We start from the raw sequence: 20,939 nt of genomic DNA, 5'->3' as shown, positions 1-20,939 counted from the left end.
GCTAAAGACCTTTCTACATTGACTGTTGAGAATGGTCTGAAATGTTTAGCAATATCTCCCTTAACTGAAAAGACTTAAGATATTCTCCTGGACAGAAAAATTCCAGTCTCAGGTACAAAATCAACAGAAATACATGAATATACACCAAAGACATAAACAAGAATATTTATGGCAATATTTTATTATAACAGAAAATTATAAAAATACAAATATCCATCAACAGGATAAATAACAGTATATTATTAAAATGATATAGTATACAAAATAAAAAAGAACATACTACTACCACATGGAATATTATACAGATCTTTAAAATGTTCAGGGAAACAAAGAAGGACATGAATTCATGATGTCTAAGTAAAACATATATAAATAAAGTTTGAAAGCATGCATAAACTAGTTTAATGAGGTTATAAGCCAGGGAACTGGTAATCATTTTTTTTTTTTGTAGAAGTGGTAATATTTGGGGAAGTAAAAACTACTTTTTATTACATAGACTGCAAAAATAATTAGAATTCATATTTTTAAAAAATTATGGTGATCAGTTCTGATACCATTTTGTAATTTGCATCTACATGTACTATATTTTTAAATAACATGTACTATATTTTTAAATAACTAATAACAATGATCATACCCATTTCATATGCTAGTAAACAGTAGTTTTGTGGTGTGGAACTTTAAAAACTTTGTGATTAAAATTACATCAACATGTTTAAGCATGCTTTTGTTTTTAAAACTAAAGGTTTACATTAACTTGGAAAGACTTCACAAAAAAACCTCTTTATTTATTGCATTTCCATGTTTTCTCCCTTATGTGTTCTCTGATGGACAATGAGGCTCCTCCTATAACTGAAGGACTTACCACACTCATTACAAACATAGGGTTTCTCGCCTGTGTGAGTTCTTTGATGTACAATAAGATTCGTCTTCTGGCGGAAGTACTTTCCACATTCATTACATTTATATGGTTTTTCTCCCGTGTGAGTTCTTTGATGATGAATGAGATAAGACTTCCTGCTAAAGGCTTTCCCGCACTGAGGACATTCATAGGATTTCTGCCCTGTGTGTATTTTTTGATGTACAGTCAGAGTTGCTTTCTGGCGAAAGGATTTCCCACATTCATTACAAATATAGGGTTTCTCTCCTGTATGAATTCTCTGGTGTAGATTGAGATTTGTCTTCTGACTGAATGATTTCCCACATTCATTACATTCATATGGTTTTTCTCCTGTGTGAGTTCTATGATGATCAATGAGGTATGATTTCATTCTAAAGGCTTTCCCACAGTGAGGACATTCATAAGATTTCTCCCCTGTATGTGTTCTTTGATGTGCTACTAGGGTTGTCTTCTGGCGGAAAGACTTTCCACATTCATTACAAATATAGGGTTTCTCCTCATTGTGAGTTTTCTCATGAAGAGCAAGGGTTGTCTTCTGAGAGAAGGATTTCCCACATTCATTACAAATATAGGGTTTCTCTCCTGTGTGAGTTCTCTGATGTACAGTAAGGTTTGCCTTCTGGTGAAAAGACTTTCCACATTCTTTACAAATATAAGGTTTCTCCCCCGTATGAATTCTCTGATGTAGAGAGAGTGTTACCTTCTGGCGGAAGGACTTTCCACAGTCATTACACTTATATGGTTTCTCTCCTGTGTGAGTTCTCTGATGACGAATGAGGTGTGACTTCAATCTGAAGGCGTTTCTACATTGTGGACATTCATATGACTTCTCCCCTGTATGTGTTCTCTGATGATCAGTGAGTGCTGTCTTTAGGCGGAAGGACTTACCACACTCATTACAAACAAAGGGTTTCTCTCCTGTGTGAGTTCTCTGATGATCAATAAGATAGGACTTCCTTCTGAATGCATTCCCACACTGATGGCATTGATAGGGTTTTTCCTCTGTGTGAATACCCTGATGCAGAATCAATACTGACTTCCTGCAGAAGGATTTCCCACATTGAGTACATGTATGTTTTTTTTCAATATTGTTTGCTCTTCTCTTTTTATTATATACATGTAGGGTTTCCCCTCTGTATACTCTATTATGTGTGATCAAGCCTCCCTTTTTAAGGAATGATTTCTCACACTCATTGTATCCAAATGACTGTGCTGGAGTTACCATCTTCTGATACTGCATAAGCACATCATTATGACGGAAGGTCCTGTCACTTTCATTATGGGATTTTACTTCATGAGGAGCTGTTTCTTGCTTATTATTAAGGAGTGATCTCCCAAATCCATTGTACTCATTAATTCTCTTTCTTGCAGGACTTAGGTTACTGATGATTAATCCTGAAACATTTTCCAAAATCTTCCCATGAGTGTCATAGTCAGGAGGTAGAATTTTTGAATCAACAGGTTTTTTGATTAGATTAAATGTCTTTTCATATATACTGTTCTCCTTGACAAGTCTTTTGTGGTTAATGCACACAACTGATCTAGAATACTTATCTTGGTGTTCCTTGAATTTGATTAAAATGTCTTCAGCTTTCCAGTTTTCTTCTAAAAAAAAATTAATAACAACTTGTGAATCTTAACACAGTTGCTAGGGAAAGAGTCTACTGGGGTCTAATGTATTAGGAAATGAGATAGTAGAAAAAACCCAGGACAAATTATTCTCTGCCTGGGGATGGGAAGAAAAGAGAAGAAACATAGAATCTAAATAACTTCAGTGTGGGAAATAATGGAAAAAAAAATGAGCAATGAACACTATTATTACCTTTTACATCCTACAGAACTTCATAGACAAAGTAAAACAGAATGGTGGAAAGAGGGATTGAAAGAAAAATAGATTCACAGACAATTAAGTAAATCTACAAAAGGCATTATACTTTAAGCAAGATGGATAAAGTATTGGTAGAAATGTTTGTTCAGGGAAAATATTAAGAGAAGGATTATTTTTGCAGGACACAGATCACCTATACTTTAATACAGGCAATTAATGAAATAACTCTTGAACACCTAACATGTAATATAATCCAGTAAAGAAGATTACAAAAGAAAATCATTTATTTGGGAGAAAAGAATTTTTAAGTGTAAACCATATACAATCAGACTTTAAATTATATAATATTCATGAATTGTGTATGTGTATTTTTTTTATTTTTGGTACCGGTAATTGAACTCAGGGACACTCAACTGCTGAGCCACATCCCCAGTCCTATTTTGTATTTTATTTACAAATAGGGTCTCACTGAGTTGCTTAGTGTCTCGCTGAGTTGCTGAGGCTGGCTTTGAACTTGCAATCCTCCTGTCTCAGCCTTTCCAGATGCTGGGATTACAGGCGTGCGCCACTGTGCCTGGCTGTGCATGTGTACTTTAGTAAGTAGGTAGCAGAGGAATTCAGATAAGAGGAAGGCAGGTATGATGTGAAGTAATGAAGGAATAGTCAGTCTATGGAAAAAGAACATAACATTTGGAAGGGAGAATATACAACACAATAAAAAGTACCTATGTGATGACAAATCCTTCATTTATGGAAAAACCTCAGAGCCCAGATTAAATGGAAACTGATTTTGTGTGTGTGTGTTGCTAGGGTTTGAACTCGGGGCACTCAATCCCTGAGCTACAATCCCCAGCTCTTTTTATTTTTGTTTTGAAACAAGGTCTCACTAAGTTGCTAAGGGCCTTACTAAGTTTGCTGAGGCTGGCTTTGAATTTGCAATCATCCTGCCTCAGCCTCCTGAGCTCCTGGGATTATAGGCTGGAAACTGATTTTTAATCTTGGGCTTTATAAAGATTAGCAAGAATTCTGCAAGAAAGAAAAGCTGAAAAGTCTATATGAAGGCTTACTGAGGTAGTTTAAATAGATGGGAATTTTCTATTTTAACAAGTAATGGTATATCTTGTTAAGAGAGTAACAATATAAATTGAATGAATGAGACAAATGTTATAACAAAGGCAACATATTTAATAATACTGAAGAGATGAAACATGGGTTTTCATTTTGCACATCAGTGAGAAATAAGAGTATAAGAGAATGTATGTCACAGGCTGATAAATAATTGTGAACAGATCCAGAAGAAATGATGACAGAGACAGAAGACTTGGGCTGATATCATGGCAGGAATAAAGTAACTAAGAAATGATGGGAAAGAATTTAAGAGCTGAGATGTTTAATTTATAACATGTTGTAACAAAACAGGTGAGAAGACACTATAATACTTTGGAAGGAGAAACATGCTGAGTAGCAGATGTCAGTGCCAGGTACAGAAAATGAACAGCTGAAGTTCTGAGAAAGGAAGGGGTTGTCATGATTTAAAGACAGATCCCTTAAAGATAAATTTGAGAATGAAGACTAAGAATACAGTATTCTTTTAAACGTGTGTGACTCTTACATGTCAGGCACTGTTAGGGAGGACAGACATACTGGTGAAGAAAAGAGACCAAGTTATAAAATAATCACTCAAGAAATTAGGATAAGAATGAGTTAGTGTTGTTTACCCAAACCAAGGGTTGACTTTAGGAATGATGATCAGTCATATAAAATGAACCACAAAGGTTTAATGGAGAACAACTGTAACTAAGGAAAGCCGGAGCTGAGGCAAGTGAGTTTTAAAATTAACAGATCTGTAATGAGAATGGGAACTAAGGCTTAGTGCAGGAAAGAAACCTGAGGTATTATGAAGCGGGGGCGGGGGGAATGGTAAAGTAACTAAGACAACTTGAAAGAATTTTCTTAACGGATAGATTTATTTATTTATTTATGTACTGGGATTTGAACCCAAGAATGCTAAATCAGTGAGCCACATCCATAGCCCTTTTTATTTTGAGGCAGGGTCTTGCTAAGTTGCTCAGGGCCTCGCTATGTTACTAAGGCTGGCCTTGAACTTGCAATTCTCTTGCTCAGGGCCTCACTATGTTACTAAGGCTGGCCTTGAACTTGAAATCCTCTTGCCTCAGCTTCCCAAACTCAGTGGGATTACAGTTATGCACCACCACACCCATCTCAAAGAACAGATTTAAGATTGCCTGAAAGAAATCTATCAAAATGGCAAGGACTGAAAATACTAGAAAGACAGACTTTTAAGAACAAGAAGAAAAAAAGTTTTCAGTACACTTTAAGTAGTGGCAAATATCTTTGGTAATACCAAGCAAATCAGGAAAAACCTATTTCGAAAGAGTCTGTTTTTTTTGTTTTTGGTGGTTGTTGTTGGTTGTGTTTTTGAGATGAGTCTCACTATGTTGCCTGGGCTAAGCCTCAAACTCCTGGGTTCAAGTGATTCTTCTGCCTCAGGTTCCCATGCAGCTGGGACCACAGGAATGCAGTGCTAAGCTCAGCTCAGAAATCAGTTTTAAGTTTTGTAGGCATAAAGGTCATTTTGAAAGTTAGGAGTATCTTTTTAAAACTTCCTAAGACATTCCAAAAGTACTCCCAACACCTTATTCCTTTAAAATTTACTTTCCACTTTTCATCTGCTTACCTAAGCAGGCATGACCTGCAAATGATATCCAGGGCTCTTCTCCTCGTTCTAATTTGAGGATCACATCAGGTTTGGTGATGTCACATCCTAATAAAGGAAAAGAAAACTTACGTTGGTTAAGCTTCAATAATTTTGAAAAATAAAGGTATATGTTCAGAATTTCAAATTAAGATTCTCATTTGTGTAACAGTAAACTGAGAACCTTGTAACAGGCAAGGGAAGACACAATCATCCTTTCAGTGAACCAAAAGGAATTTATTACCTCTTTTCCTTGAAATTCAAGATTACACGCTTTATGTATTTTGAGATGAAATGTATGCTACAAACAGCTTCAAACAGAGTTTTTCTTACCCACAGAGATGAGATGGCAATAGTTTTCCAACATCACATCCATGTATAGAGTCTTCTGAGCAGAATCTAGGTGTTGCCACTCCTCCTGACTGAAATCCACAGTCACATCTTTGAATGACACTGATTCCTATAATGGTTTGAAATTGTGATCACAACAGATTACTGAAGCCTCCTTGGTCATTGTTTTTGTGGTATTCATATGAAAACTTGTAAAGAAAGACTATCATTTTTCTTGTTTTGTGATTTACATTGTAAGGAAACAGAACCCACTGAACTTATAAATGCATTGTAAAAACAATTACTGTTAAGCCAGTTTATATCCAAAACCTGTACTGGTTTATTGGGAGACCAAAACAAACAAACCATTGTTGCTACTCAAGAGAAATTATAGCATCAAACAAAGAAAATTTTGTGACTAGGGACTGAAACAGAGTGAACTATAAATGCACATATTTATATGTATTTATAAATATGTTGAAATGAACCCTACTAATAACAAAAGTATTTTTTTTTTAAAAAGAATGTATGTGTGAACATGAACCTGCAAGGTGTTACAGATACAGCATAGAAGTATATGTAATATACAACGTATCACAAAAGTAGAACTACTTTTCAGGTTTTACCAAGGAAAAATTTTCCCCCTTAAGGATGAATGTTTTATGCAGGAAGAACATGGTTCTAAGATACATATGGAACTTTCATTATTCAACAATAAAAAAGAGTAAACTGCTCAGGAAAACACTCTCAGATAGCAGTTATACAATCTGGACACAAATGTAATAAGCAACTAAAGGTCATAAGCAACTAAAGCAAAGCACAGGAAAACCACAAAAGCAGGCAGAAATTGGACAGCATATCCTTGAAGGATAGCAACAACAATGATAGGAGCTGTTAATTTTTTGACCTTTTCCTTGAGAATGCCCAAGACCCTGTAGCTCTCCAGGCAGAAAAGCACCGCTTAGTTCCTCCATGATGACAGGACAGAATACAGGGCTGGCCAATGAGCTGGAAATTTAATTCTGCAAGTGGGAGAGCTCTAGAAAGGATGAGACTCAATAACTGAGTATAAACTCTTCTAAATCCCTTGGCTAATAGTTAAATTCTGTATATGTTGGAGATATCAGAGTGCTTAGCAAAAATCAAAGAGAAAAAAACAGAAACGAATCTTGAAAATCAGAAGTGTACCTAGTATATTTTAAGACTTCTGCTTTTTTGACTTGCAGTATTCCACAACTTGAATAGATGACAGATCAAGCAGAAGAAAACTGGAGTTTTATTGGATTGAGGTATCAGAGCTTAGGATTAACAAAGCAAAAAGGATAGGGATGAAACCCGAGAAGCCAGAGCACTGCAGAAAGTTAGTCCCATAATGTAAGTATACCTCCCTAACTCCTTGAATGAGAGCTAAAGCATACGAACCCAAAAGAGATCCTCAAAACCAGGGTAAAAAGCAGAAGTAGAAGCTTAAAAACCAGGAGGACTGGCTGGGGTTGTGGCTCAGTGGTAGAACGCTTGCCTTGCATGCGTAAGGCACTGGGTTCAATCCTCAGCACCACATTAAAAAATAAATAAAACAAAAGATTGTGTCCATCTACAACTAAAAAACAACAACAATAACAACAACAACAACAACAACAAAAAAAAAAAACAGGAGGATATATCAGTCATTTCACATTGAGGGGAGGATATAGTTTGACTCCAAGCAAGTTAATTGCCTACCAGAAAACAAAGAAACAAACCAATAGTCCTCAGAAGAACTAATAGATATAATAGGATTCAGATTACTGTATTATTCTGATGTTCAATTTTCTAGCAACAATTACTAGACATGCAAATAAAAAAAAAAAAAGAGTTGGAAAACATGGCCTATATTGAGCAAAATGATAATCATAGAAACAATTTCCTGAACTTCAAAACGGCTGTTATAAATGTGTTCAATGAGAAAATGAGAGGAATCCAAAATACAAACTATAAACAGAGCAACAAATGAAAAGTCTAGAGCTGTTGAAAATAGCTTTGTAAATAAATCAACAGAAATAAGCAATCCAAATAAAAAGAAAAAAAGATATGGAATAACAGAATTGCAAAGATCTGGAGGTCAATTTCAAAGTAATCCAACACAGATGGAATTGGAGTCTCAGGGGAGAGAAAAAGAAAAAGCATTCAAAAATTATTGGGGAAATACAAGACATACAAATATAGTAAAAATCTTTAACTTATATATTTAAAATGCTTAATGAAACAAAAGAATAAACAGCGGTGAAAATCATACTTCCAGATCCTATCAAATTTTAGCAATGAAAATCATACTTCCAGATCCTATCAAATTACTAAAAGCAAAGCTAAAATTAATCCATAATTCAATGTTCAGCAAATCTATTAAAAATGAAGGCAATATAAAGATATTTTCAGAGAAAACCTGAGAGAATTCATCACTTGCAGGTCTGCAACATCAAAATTACTAATAAAAGAATTTCTTTAGTGTGGGAGACCAACCTTGCACGTAACTGGGTCACACTCCCCATCTGGGTGCTGAGGCGCTCAATCACAGAAATGTGGCAGAGCTTTCCCCACCCTTCTTGGGTTCGAGGGTCAGTGTCTTGTGCATGGATGTGTCTTGTTACAGCCTCATGGTGAAGCTATGCTCACCTGTTCCTTTGTAATATAACCCCTTGCCCTGTTTAGGATAGAATCTTCCATGGAAGTGCCTTGTGTGTGTGTCCCCTTCTCTTACTGTGCCCTTGGGTGTGGCCTACCCAGATGTCAGTCAACCTGCGGACAGTGGACATCATGAAGACAGACTCAGCCCCCTGAAACCTGACCCCTTGCCTCATTTGAATAGCTTCTTCTCAATAAAAGGGGTCAGCACTGTGCTCTCTCTCTCTCTTCCTGCGGACCCTTAAGGTCAGAGGAGCCGCGAGGAGCCGTCACAGTGACCCCAAAGTAAAAGGTATTTGTGTCTCTTGTGTGGTTATTTTGCGCAGCCCAGTCAGCCCAGTTCAACTGGAGTAAACCCTGAGCCTTTTAGTCATGAGAACAGAAATCCGGCACTTTAGGTTGAAGGTAAGAGCACTGGTTAATTATGATGAGAAATGTTGTATATAAAAGACTACCCTTTTCCATTATTTTAGCATGCAAACAGCCACAGACAATATTGTTTCCTTTCTGTCCCCTCCCCTTCCCTCCCTTCCTTTTCTTCCTTCCTATTTTTACTTTGAGACTGGGTTTTGCTAAGTTGCTGAGGCTGGCCTTGAACTTGTAATCATCCTGCTTCAGTCTTCAGAGTAGTTTACAGGCAATTGCCACCACACTCAACTTTGATAATGTTATATTTCCATCAAACTTACTTATAGATGCTGAAATTTGAATTTTATGGTATTTTTGAATGTTGGAAATATTTTTCTTTTGAATTTTTCCAAACATAAAAACTATTCTTAAGGTTTGGGCATGCAGCTCAGTGGTAGAATATTTGTCAATCATGTGTAAGGCCTTGGTTTAATACCCAGTACAGCCAAAAACAAAAAAACAAGCAAAAAGCAAACAAACAAAAAAGAAGAAATAAAAAAAAAAAATCTCAGGCAGCTGTTTCATTTGTGGGATGTAGACCCTTTTAAACTAAACATTTGATTATCATGTATTACAAACATAAATATCACATACATGGCATATAAACCAAAAATGTGAGTCAGTAAATAAAACTGAAATGTTGCAAGATTGATGTATTTTATCTTAAATAACTTAATATTAACTTAAGTAAACCTTAATAAGTTAAAGATTGCATATTGCAATGTTAAAGTAACCATAAAAAATGCAGCTATAACTAAAGTGCCAATAAATGACTTAAAATTAATTACAACAATGGATTTGATACAAAATACAACAGGATGTAGGAATAGATCACCAAAAGCCGATTAGAAGGAACTACATGCATATTACTAAGTGAAAGAAGCCAATTCGAAAAGGTTACCTAACATATGATTCCAATGCTAAGACTTTCCAGAAAAGGCAAATTTTTGGAGTGGTTGCCAGGGGACAGAAAGGAGAAAGGATAAATATTTCTTTATTTTTTAATTTTTTCTGCAGTACTGGGGATTGAACCCAGAGCTCCTACATACCAGGTACACCCCAACCCAAGATGAATATTTTATTTTAGAAAATTAACATATATATGAATTAAATATTACAGTGAACTTCCTAAATCCTCAAAAGGCATTTTATAATATTGTATACTAACTCTACAATACAACAGTAAAAATGAAAACAAATAGGAATCAATGTATAATTCCTTAATGATTGATATAAAATGATTCTACACAGAGTCAATCTTCTTCCAAAGGTAAGTTAAGGAAATTTAAGCCTAAATTTTTTATCTTTCCACATTTTTTTTTTTTAGTGGTGCACTATATATAGTTGTACATGATGATGGGATTTGTTGCTGTATATTCATACATGCACACAATATAACAATGTGATTTGGCCAATATCACTACCCAGCTCTCCCCCTCCCCAACTGCCATCTCTTTCTAGTGATCTCCCTTTGATTTTCATGGGATTTTCCCCCACCTACCTTTCTTTTCCTTTTTCCTCTCTAGCTTCCACATATGAGAGAAAACATACAACCCTTGACCTTCTATTTAGCTTATTTCACTTAACATAATAGTCTTTAGTTCCATCCATTTTCCTTATGGCTAAATAAAACTCCATTTGTGTATATATACCACATTTTCTTTATGGAAACCTAGACTTGTTCCATAGTTTGGCTATTGTGAACTGTGCTGGTATAAACATGAGTGTTCATGTAGCACTACAGTATGTGACTTTAATTCTTTAGGATAAATACTGAGGAGTGATATAGCTGGGTCCTATGATGATTCCATGTCTAGTCTTTTAAAGATCCTTCATATTGTTTTCCAACAGTGTAAAAGTATTCCTTGAATAAAAGTATTCAATGAATAGCCAGGCATGGTGGCACATACTTATAATCCCAGCTACTTGGGAAGCTGAGGCAGGAGGTTCACAAGCTTGAGCCCAGTCTCAGCAATTTAGTGAGACTCTGCCTAAAAAGAAAAAATATAAAGGGCTGGGGATATAGCTCAATGGGGATGTGGTTCAGCAGTAGTGTGTCCCTAGGTTCATTGCCTAGTACCACCAAAAAAAAAAATCATTGAATGTTATAGAAATATTAGAAAAAAAAAAAAAAAAAACAGATGTAGGAAACTTGGACAAAATTCAGCACCATTCATGATTAATAAGGGAGAAGCTCATACAGCACTTGCCTATCATGCAGAAGGCCCCGGGATTCAATTCCCAGCAGTACAAAAAGAAACAAACACAAAAATAAAAATAAATGTGTATGCATGTGCCTCCCCCACACCAATTGAAAAAAAAAAAAAACCCTATAGAATTACTATCACTACTTAAAGTAGTGCCTGAATAAAGACTGAATACTTTTCACCTATGTCAGACACAAGGCAAAAATGTCTGTTCTTGGGCTGGGGTTGTAGCCCAGTGGTACAGTGCTTGCCTAGTACTTGTGAGGTACTTGGTTTGATCCTCAGCACTACATAAAAAAAATAAAATGAATAAAACAAAGGCATTGTGTTCATCTATGACTAAAAATATTTTTTAAAAAGTTTGTTCTTCCAACTTCTATTCAACATTGTACTGAAAGTTCTAGACAACATAATAAGGCAAGAAAGAAATTTAAAAATTACTAGAATAAGTGGATTTAGAATGGTTGCAGGTCAATATATCCACCCCACAAATTAATAGCATTTCATATACTAGCAATAATAAAATAGAAAGTTGAAATAAAAATGAATATCATTGATACTAACATTTATTTATTTTTTTTAAAGAGAAAGAGAGAGAGAGAATTTTTTAATATTTATATTTTTTAGTTCTCGGCGGACACAACATCTTTGTTTGTATGTGGTGCTGAGGATCGAACCCTGGCTGCACGCATGCCAGGCGAGCACGCTACCGCTTGAGCCACATCCCCAGCACAATATTAACATTTAAAAAAGAAATATCTAAGGAGTAATATAAAAAATTTGCAAGACTGATACACTGAAAACAACAAATAATTACTGAGATAATTTTTTCCCCGTTCTCTCCTTCCTTGCTTTTTTGTGCCAGGGATGGAATCCAGGGCCTTTTGCATTCATGTTAGGCAACTGTTCTACCACTGAGCCATATTCCCTGCTACTCAAGAGAATTTAAATATGATCTAAATAGAAGAGATGTAGATCATATAAATGAATTAGAAAACTGTATTATCATTAATGATTATTTGTTCTTGAATTTAAACTATTGAACATTTTAATATTTTCCTCTCTCTAAATGTGTTAAGCATAAAATGGGAAGTTATTGGTACGAGTTTGCCTATTTATTGCCTGTTCTGGAAATAGTGGTGACAGTTATACAACAGTGCTAATATAATGAAAGGGACCAAATTACCTACTTAAAAATAATTAAAATGTAAATGTTTTATATATTTTACAACACTAAGAAGTTAAATGAAAAAGCACAATAAATAAAAAGATGTGCAAGCAAGCACTGTGAGGGGCACTTGGGGAACTGAAAAAGCAACAAAGATGTTAAATGGGAAATGAGAGAGACACCCAAATAAAAATGGCATCATTGGGGAAAGAGGGAACTATGGTATAAGAACAGGATTTGCCATGAATAGGAGACATTTGCAATAGGAGACATTTAAATCATATCAGCTATATTAGCAGGTGGGTAGAGGCTGGGGCCATAAGCAGTTTGGAAAAACATAAATGACAGGATGGGCAGGGATGATAATAAGATAACTCAAACACGTGCATGAAGTATCTGTGGAACATGCAGGTGTTGTGTAGTTGGATGACGGATATAAAGTTTGGATTCTCAGGATAGAAGTGTAAAACTTATTTAAGCTTCATTAAAATAATATGGTTCATTATGAATTGGGAACAATAAACAAAAGAGAAATAAATTAACATATAATCTGGAGAATATCAGTATTTAAGAAAGGTCAAGACATAAAGGCAAATTCTCTGAATGAAACAGGAAAGGTTAGTGTCTTTGAAACCAAAAGCAGAATAGTTTAAGAGTTATACACCTAGTTCAGTTGATGGTCTATGCATTTACACTTATTTCTTTCTATATTTTCAAATACAAAATTAGAAGAAATTTTAAAATAGGAATAAATCTATAACATCAGTATTCTAGAAATGGTGTTATTAGAAGGCCATATGTTTTTCCTTCTGTATTAAAGGATTTACAAGATAAACAAGATTCTCAGTTCTTTGTACAAGTTGCCAATCATCTCTATCCTCAAAGCCTCAGGACATGACTTCTTGCCACTTACTGATACCACTCTATTAATTTTAAATCCATCTTTACTCAGATCTGTGAATGTGACAAAGGTTTTATCTACTTTTTAAAGTCTATATAAGGGGATGGGGCTTTAGCTCAGTGGTAGAGCGCTTTCTTTGCACAAGTAAGGCACTGGGTTCGATCCTCATCACCACATAAAAATAATACATAAAGATATTGTGTTCATCTACAACTAAAAAAATTAAAATCTATATTCTCATTAATTCAAGGAAATGCATTTCTGTCTCTGTATATTTTCTGGGAGAAGATTGAGAAAGGAGGAAATGGGGGCCATGTTTTCTAAGAGAGAAGCCTGGTGGGTCAATTTAAGACAAGAAATATCTTTTGAAATAACAATAACAAAAGTTTCAGAAAGGAACCATCACCTCACCTGAGCCATGATTTTGAGATCTGCAAGAGAAGACCAGTCTTTCCTTTGCACTCCTCTTTAGAAAACGGACAATTTCTAAAACAGCAAAGCTAAGTCAGGGGGAAAAAAAAAGCCACATGAGACTACACATGCCTAACAGTTCTCTATACTTACAAATCAATTAAAACTGTTTCCATTTTTGGGCCCTTGACCACTCTGCACATCCAACATAAATATAAGGAAGAGAATGGTAACTTAGAAATCTTTCTGCCTCAGTCTCAGAGATTATTCCAAAGATGGTGAGTGAAACAAAATTCTGAGTCCTTCATTCTAAAATAGGATTTTCTAAAGCTGCTGATGGTAAGGTTTGATACCATTATTAACTTGTACCTCAAGAGTCTGGAGAAGCTGGGAGGTATGTGTCTTTAAGAGATTAAATTATGGGCTGGGGATATGGCTCAAGTAGTATCGCGCTCGCCTGGCATGCGTGAGGCACTGGGTTCGATCCTCAGCACCACTTAAAAATAAAATAAAGATATTGTGTCCACCTAAAGCTAAAAAATAAATATTAAAAAAGAGATTAAATTATTTTTAGAATACTTTTCTAGGGGAAAAAAAGTGGGTGTTCCCCTTCATAACAAACAAGGGTCTCCCACATTCTGATGCCATTAGAAACCAAAGTGGTGAGAGAATTCTTGGCAAAATGTGCATGTTTCCAGGTTTTGTAAGGGCAAATAACTGAGATGGATAATTCAGAATTTAGCATTAGATAAGGACTATACGGATGGAGGCTGCCTGGGTTGTCCTGGATCCTATGCAAGAGGATTAACTAGATAAACAGGATCTACCAGAGCAGGTGGGCCACTGCATGTCCAAAGGAAGCACCAAGGGAGCAGCTGGAGAAGAGGCTGTGCCGATGACAGACAACTGTATCTGGAGGTTTTCAGAAGCAGGATCTCTCAAAAGGTAAAAGATGACTTACGCTAAATTATAGTAGTATCAGTCATGTTGGCTTCATCTTGTCTCTGATTTTTTTCTTTCCCAGGTCCCAGTCCATTGGAGCTGGAGTCTATTCACCTACAGGGAATAAAGCAGAGACAAAATAGAGGTTCGGGAATTAGAGAATAAAACCTGATCTTGAACCCTTTCACACTGCACACCACTTCCATCAAGTGGAAGAAAGTTTTTGCTTTTGAAACAAGTTTGAAGTTTGATTTTTAGTTCATTTAGCTAAGTGACTATTGTGAGATTGATCTTGTGTGTAGATGTTTGACAGATTTTATTTTTTATTAAGAATATCTAAAGTAATTCTTGAACCTTCCAGGAATTCATAGGAAAGGAAAACAAAATTCAGCCAAATAGAATTTTTGAGAGTGACAGTTATGGGAAAAAAGTTTTTTGTTCTGTTTTGTTTTTTTAAAGAGTGTGTTTCCAATGATAGAACACCATTTGTCACCTGTCAATAGGGGGTTTCCTAATATACTATCCTATCTGAAACTTATTTTATCTCCTCTCCATTTTTAAAAACCTCTACTTATTTTACTTGTCTAATTGCCAGTGTTTAAAAAAATAAGCAAAACAGCCAATATTCGGAGAATCTAAACAATGCATAACTAGTCAGTACCCGGTTTCTCAAGCACTCCATCTTAGTCACACAATAAGCCACATTCATAGTCACCGTGGGTTCTGTACACAAAATACTTCAGAAATCAGACATATTACCCACTGCACACTCATCATCTCCTAGGCCTCCCCCTGTCATGTGCGGTCTCAGAGCCATAACATACTTCTATACAAAGTAACAAAATTTCGCTCACAATCTCTTCACTGTCTCCTCTGCAAAGTAACAATTTGAAACACAATCGACTCGCACCTAATTTAAAACTTAGACACGCAGAGACCCTATCACTTTCATAAATAATCGGTTGCATATCACGCATTGTAACACACCCTCCTCGTCCCTTGCCCACAAGAATAGGCACCAAAAAAAAAAAAAAAAAAAAAAAAAAAAAAAAACACAAACTGAATGCCAGTTGTGTGCCAAGCTGCATTCCAGGCGTTGGGACTTCCTAGTGGAGAAGGGAGGAATTAAAAAAAAAAAAAAAAAAAAGGCAGACAGAAATCTGCCCCCGCAGAGCTCACACCAGCCTCGGGCTACCGGTTCCCCTCCTGTCTTCTCTGGGGCCTGGACTCTCGCTTTCCTCCTCGGTCTCCTCAGTCCAGGTCCCTCTTCCCTCCTTCCTCTCCCCACCCGAGCTCCCACCTCCCTTCTCGGCCCGCCAAACGGTCCCCATCATCACCCGCCCCCTCGGCACCCACAGAACCCAAGAGCCTCACCTTCGGCCACTGGCCAAGAGTCTGCGCCTGCGTATTGCTGGGCGCTGTTTCCCAGCGGTCTCGCAGCGCGTTCCTCTGGGCCTCAGACTAAGCGCGCCTTCTCGACATCCGGGCTTTTTCAGCCTTGAACTACATTTCCCACAGACCTTCGGGGCCGCTTTCAAACTTTAATCGCAGGCTCCTCTTCGGAGTCTAATAGTTGCCTGGCATAGAGTGGTGACCTGGTCTAGGTGAAGGAGACTCTCGGGTTGAGAAGCCCGGAGCTCCCTGGGTGCGAAGAGATATGCCCCTGGAGTTCATGCCTGTGTACCAGGTTGTGTATGCGTTTCCGAAAGGAGGGTAGTGGAATGAGGGGTTGACGGGTGCGTGATTGTGCTCCTGTCTATCTGCTCAGACGAGGACCTTTTGGGTGACTGTTTTTAGCTATAATGTGGGGTGTGTGACACTGGGATTTAAGACCATCCATCATATGACAGAGCTGCTGTGACCTACTGTGATAGTGACTGACAACTTCTTTTCTGCAGTTCTAGGTTTAATTTTTGGACAAAGGAATTTGTTGAAGGAAGATGTCTGAGTTGATGTTTGTGCCAGTGAAAAATAGGAGTCATATATTTGAGTGGTAGAATACAGGTTGCAAACACAAATCTCTTTTTGGAATGAAACTTTTAAGGTTGGAAGTGTATCTTAGGCAGAGTTTTATCAAGACATGATGAAGAGAGCCTAGGAATAGGATTCCTTCTGAGGATCTCCCTTGTTCTACTGAGGACAAGTTTCATGTTTTAGAACTACACCATTCCAGGAGCTCTCTCCCCAGGAAACTGGTGTAAATTTAGAGAGCGTTTCCAGTTCAGGATACCAGTGGCATTGGCCTTTCCTTTGGATACTAAGAGGTGTTTGCAGTACTCCAACATCTCTCTTTCATCTGCATGTGTGTAGAAGACAATGGGAGTTTGTGTAATGGTGAAGAATCTCTTCAAATATAGCTAGTCTGGGCGTTCCTTACCTTTCCTTTTGCTTTCCCCTCTTCCCTTGAAGTTCTCTAAGAGCTCCGAAGAAAGAGAAACATTACCAAAGATATCTGGTAGAAGTGACACTATGAGACTTCAGAAACAATGCCTCAGGAGGTCTTGCAGCTTTTGCCCTTGTCTTCTTCCTGCCCTGAATCCCACTACTGTGAGGCCAAGAACAGCTTGAAAATAAGTGATCATTTGCAAAGTGAGGTCCATTTGACAGCAACAACTGCCCAATATCCCAGGGAGGCCATCTTGGACCATCCAGCCTCCTCCAAGCCAACGACTGCTATCACATGAGTAAGATCAGCAGAACCACTAAGGCATGCCACACCCATACTGCCAACCCCCAGAATAATGAGGTCATTGTTTTAAACCACAATCTTCAGATGTGGTTACATAGCAATAGATAATGGAAACAGGTGCTTAACTTTCCAGACTTTTTTCTCTTACTTACATTGATAGAATTGTATTATTCAACATGTTTTGTAAAGTGATTTCTCTACTGATGTTATATCTTGAAAATATTCCATATCCTTAACTTTTTTCCAGAATTTCACATTTTAGTATTTTACGACATGGAGATCTGGTAATTTATTTAACCAATAGCTTTCCTGAGAAACTTCTTGCTGACTCTCAAATCTTGTCCATCTTTACATTCCCTTCCAGGTCCTTATGGGCCATGAGCACCTGGGTCATTTCAGGAGGATGCAGACTCAGGAATGTGGTATAGACTTCTCTTAGGTGAAATATGAGTCACTTCATTCGTAGGAATTTGTTCAAGGTATGATTACAGGACCTATATATTTCACTTTAGCTGGGTCTCCTTGATTGCAGTGTCTCTTTTCCCCTTTCTAATTCAAATTCTGTATTACTTTCTTCACTGTGACTCGTTAAGGAAACTTAAGAGTGAGTGCATAGCTAATTTTCTGATGGATTAATTTAAGATTCCTAGAACTGGAATTTCTAAAGTGTTATTTCTAAGGTGTCATCATTGCCATCTATTAGAATATTTTCTCAACTTCCTTTCTGCCTGGTGATTAAGGGAATGGTATCAGTTTTTGCATAGCCATATCAGGCCTAAATTCCATTTGTTCTCCTTATTAGTACTAACAATAAGGTTTCTCTAAGGCTTATTATTACTTCATTAATTATCTATTTTCAAGCCATCTATTTTCCTTGTTGGGGCAAGACTGGTGGAGAGGTTGGTTAATAGGATAAATGAAAGCAACTCATAAAAGGAATCCACTGTGTATAAAATGTTAGGTTTCTAGATTTAGGATCATTAAGATAGTATTTGATTTGTTACTCCAAAATGTCTCTGAAGAAAGTTTGGGCCTTTGAAGCAGAATTCAAACTGCTTCAATACTATACTCCATGTTTCATGTACATATCTCCTTTTATTGCTTTTTCTGCTTTCAAGGAGCAGCAACATTTCTTATTGTAAAATGAGAAAATTTAGAGAGTGCAGAAAAGCTTAAAATAAGGTTCACCTGGAAACAGTGTCTTTGAAGATTTTTGTGTGTGTGTGTGAAATTACTTACCTGTTTCTCTGTGATGAGCACCTGGAGGTAGGCATATAGGATTTTTTTTTTGTCACAACAGTGTACTTTAAGCATTTGCAACTTTCCCGTTTTCTGTTTGTTTTTGTGTTGCTGGGGATTGAATCCATGGTCTTATGCATGCCAGGCAAACACTTACCAACTAAGCTATAGCCCCAGACCAACTTTCCCATTTTTAATAAGAGTTTTATATAACAGAGAGCACAAATCTTAAAATCATAGCTTGATGATTTTTTAAAGAATTTGACCTTTATTTTATTTATTATTTATTTTTTATGTGATGCTGAGAATCAAACCAGTGCCTCACAGGTGCCAGGCAAGTGCTCTACCACTGAGTTACAACCCCAACCGCTGCTTGATGTTTTTTTTTTTTTTTAAATAAATCTATTCAATCAATATTAGATAAAGACATAGAAATAAAGGGTCCTTCCTGACTCTTAACAATCAATACACCTCAAAGTTAACTATTTCTTTGAACTCCATCAAAATAGTTTAGTTTTGTCTGGTTTTGAACTCCATATGAATAGGGCACTTAGGTTGTTTCCACTTTGGGGCTTTTATGAGTAAAATCATAGTCATTCTAGTGGATATGAAGTGCTACCCTATAGATTTATTTTGCCTTTCCTTTATAACTAATGAGGCCCTAAACATCAATTTGAATGGATTGGAAAAATTGCAGTTTGAGTCCAAAGGCAGTCTGTTGACACAATTTTTCCTGCCCAGGAGAGGTTAGTCTTTGTTTCATTAAGGACTTCAATTGACTGAATGAGGCCTACCTACAATATGGAAGGTAATCTGCATTATACCATGTCCATCAATTTAAATGTTAATCTCATCCAAAAAAATGCCACTACAGAAACATCTAGAATGATGTTTGACTAATATCTGAGCAACGTGGCCCAGCCAAGTCGATATACAACATTAACCACCACAAATCCTTTTTTATGAACTTGCCACCCATAATTATCTTCCAAAACCATACTTAATCCCTGAATACAGAAAGTAATGAAGTCATAAGCAAGGTCACATTTCTGCTTAATGTAATAAAATTATCCTGTATACAACCAAAAATTTACTAACCACTTTCCCAGAAGAGAATGTAAAGTCTGGGTGATATTTACCTTTCATTTTGATATCCAGGAACTTAAAAATGTAAAGTTAATATTTAAATATTATGATACAAAGTCAATAATACATCTTATGTTACATGGTAAAGTGATGAGAAGAAAAATAAAGCTTTGTTGTACACACACATATTCATAACAAAATAAGAAAGAAATAATCATGACAATTACAGTTCCTGTTTCCATAACTGGTTACCCGGTTGCAGCAGGCCTTTATAACTACCATCATTGCCCATTATTTCCTTTCCCCTCAGCTAGTTATGATTCTTTTTTTTTTTAAGAGAGTGGGAGAGGGAGAGGGAGAGAGAGAGAGAGAGAGAGAGAGAGAGAGAGAGAGAATTTTTTAATATTTATTTTTTAGTTCTTGGTGGACACAACATCTTTGTTTGTATGTGGTGCTGAGGATCGAACCCAGGCAGCACCCACACCAGGCGAGCGCGCTATCGCTTGAGCCACATCTCCAGCCCCTAGTTATGATTCTTTATGTGGCACAGTGACCTCAACCTTCATTCTTGGTATATATGGTAGCTCTGGTAGCTTTTCAATGTAAAGAACTCAAATCCATATTCATAATGTCTATTTCAGTAAGAAAATGATGCTGCTTCTCTATAATGAGAGTAGTCCATGTATTTGTATTTGTCACTAGGGAATGGTGCCATCTTAAGGATTCAATTTTTATCTCTGCTGCTTCATACTAAGCACTCAAAAGCAGTGGCTGTAGCCAGGTGGGCCTTGCTGATACTGATTAGCCTAGCATAACTTTTATCATTGCCATCATGGTCAATTTGTTCATGAGAAAAGTGGATGGTGGAAGGGGGTGGCTGGGGAAGAGGCTGGCTGGTATCTACACTATAGGTCATCCTCTTGATTATTAAATCCTTTTCTGCTGAGGTCACAATTTGTGTTCATTCTCATAAGACACAAATATCTTTGTATTTTTCACCCACTCAGAGATCTATACCTCTCCCTCAGACTACCTTGTCACATTTTCCAATCATGTTCCTTCCAAGTCCCTGACCACCTAGCCAAAGCACTGGGCACAGTGCCTGAATCTGGATGTAATCTTATATCTGGCCATTTCTTCTTCAAAGAAAAACCACCATCCAGGTACACTGCTTGAAGAACTGGCCACAGGAAGGATTTTCCTTTACCACTATTCTTCAGGGATGTCCCAGAAAGGGATTATAATGTTGTAACTCTCTACTTTGAGAAGGTACCTGCCTATAGAGTAAAAACAGCCAAAAATGGGCCAAAGTCTTCTCTTCCCCTGTTAACTGATTATAAAAAATCATGAGGCCATGGGTATAAGCTAGGAAAGAGAAAGTAATGTTGCAGGAGTGGGGACCATGGGTATTCTGGCAAATTCTTCATGTAACTTCCTTCTGTCTTCAATTCC

General features: G+C 36.8%; 1 protein-coding gene across 1 annotated transcript; it reads right to left on the bottom strand.

Annotated features, from left to right (window-relative positions):
* Positions 1-324: 324 nt before the first annotated feature.
* Znf567 (zinc finger protein 567) lies at positions 325-15,921 on the bottom strand. The gene is made up of 6 exons (XM_076837683.2): positions 15,848-15,921; positions 14,493-14,587; positions 13,532-13,620; positions 5,779-5,905; positions 5,428-5,514; positions 325-2,506 (listed from the first exon to the last, which is right to left on the bottom strand). Exons 3-6 carry the CDS (start codon positions 13,538-13,540, stop codon positions 789-791), a joined length of 1,941 nt encoding a protein of 646 aa, XP_076693798.2. The 5' UTR covers positions 13,541-13,620; positions 14,493-14,587; positions 15,848-15,921; the 3' UTR covers positions 325-788.
* Positions 15,922-20,939: the final 5,018 nt, after the last annotated feature.

Source organism: Callospermophilus lateralis, chromosome 18 (genome assembly GCF_048772815.1).
Source record: "Callospermophilus lateralis isolate mCalLat2 chromosome 18, mCalLat2.hap1, whole genome shotgun sequence".
In the NCBI taxonomy this organism is placed as follows: Eukaryota; Metazoa; Chordata; class Mammalia; order Rodentia; family Sciuridae; genus Callospermophilus; species Callospermophilus lateralis.
This window is presented reverse-complemented; position numbering and strand designations above follow the sequence as displayed.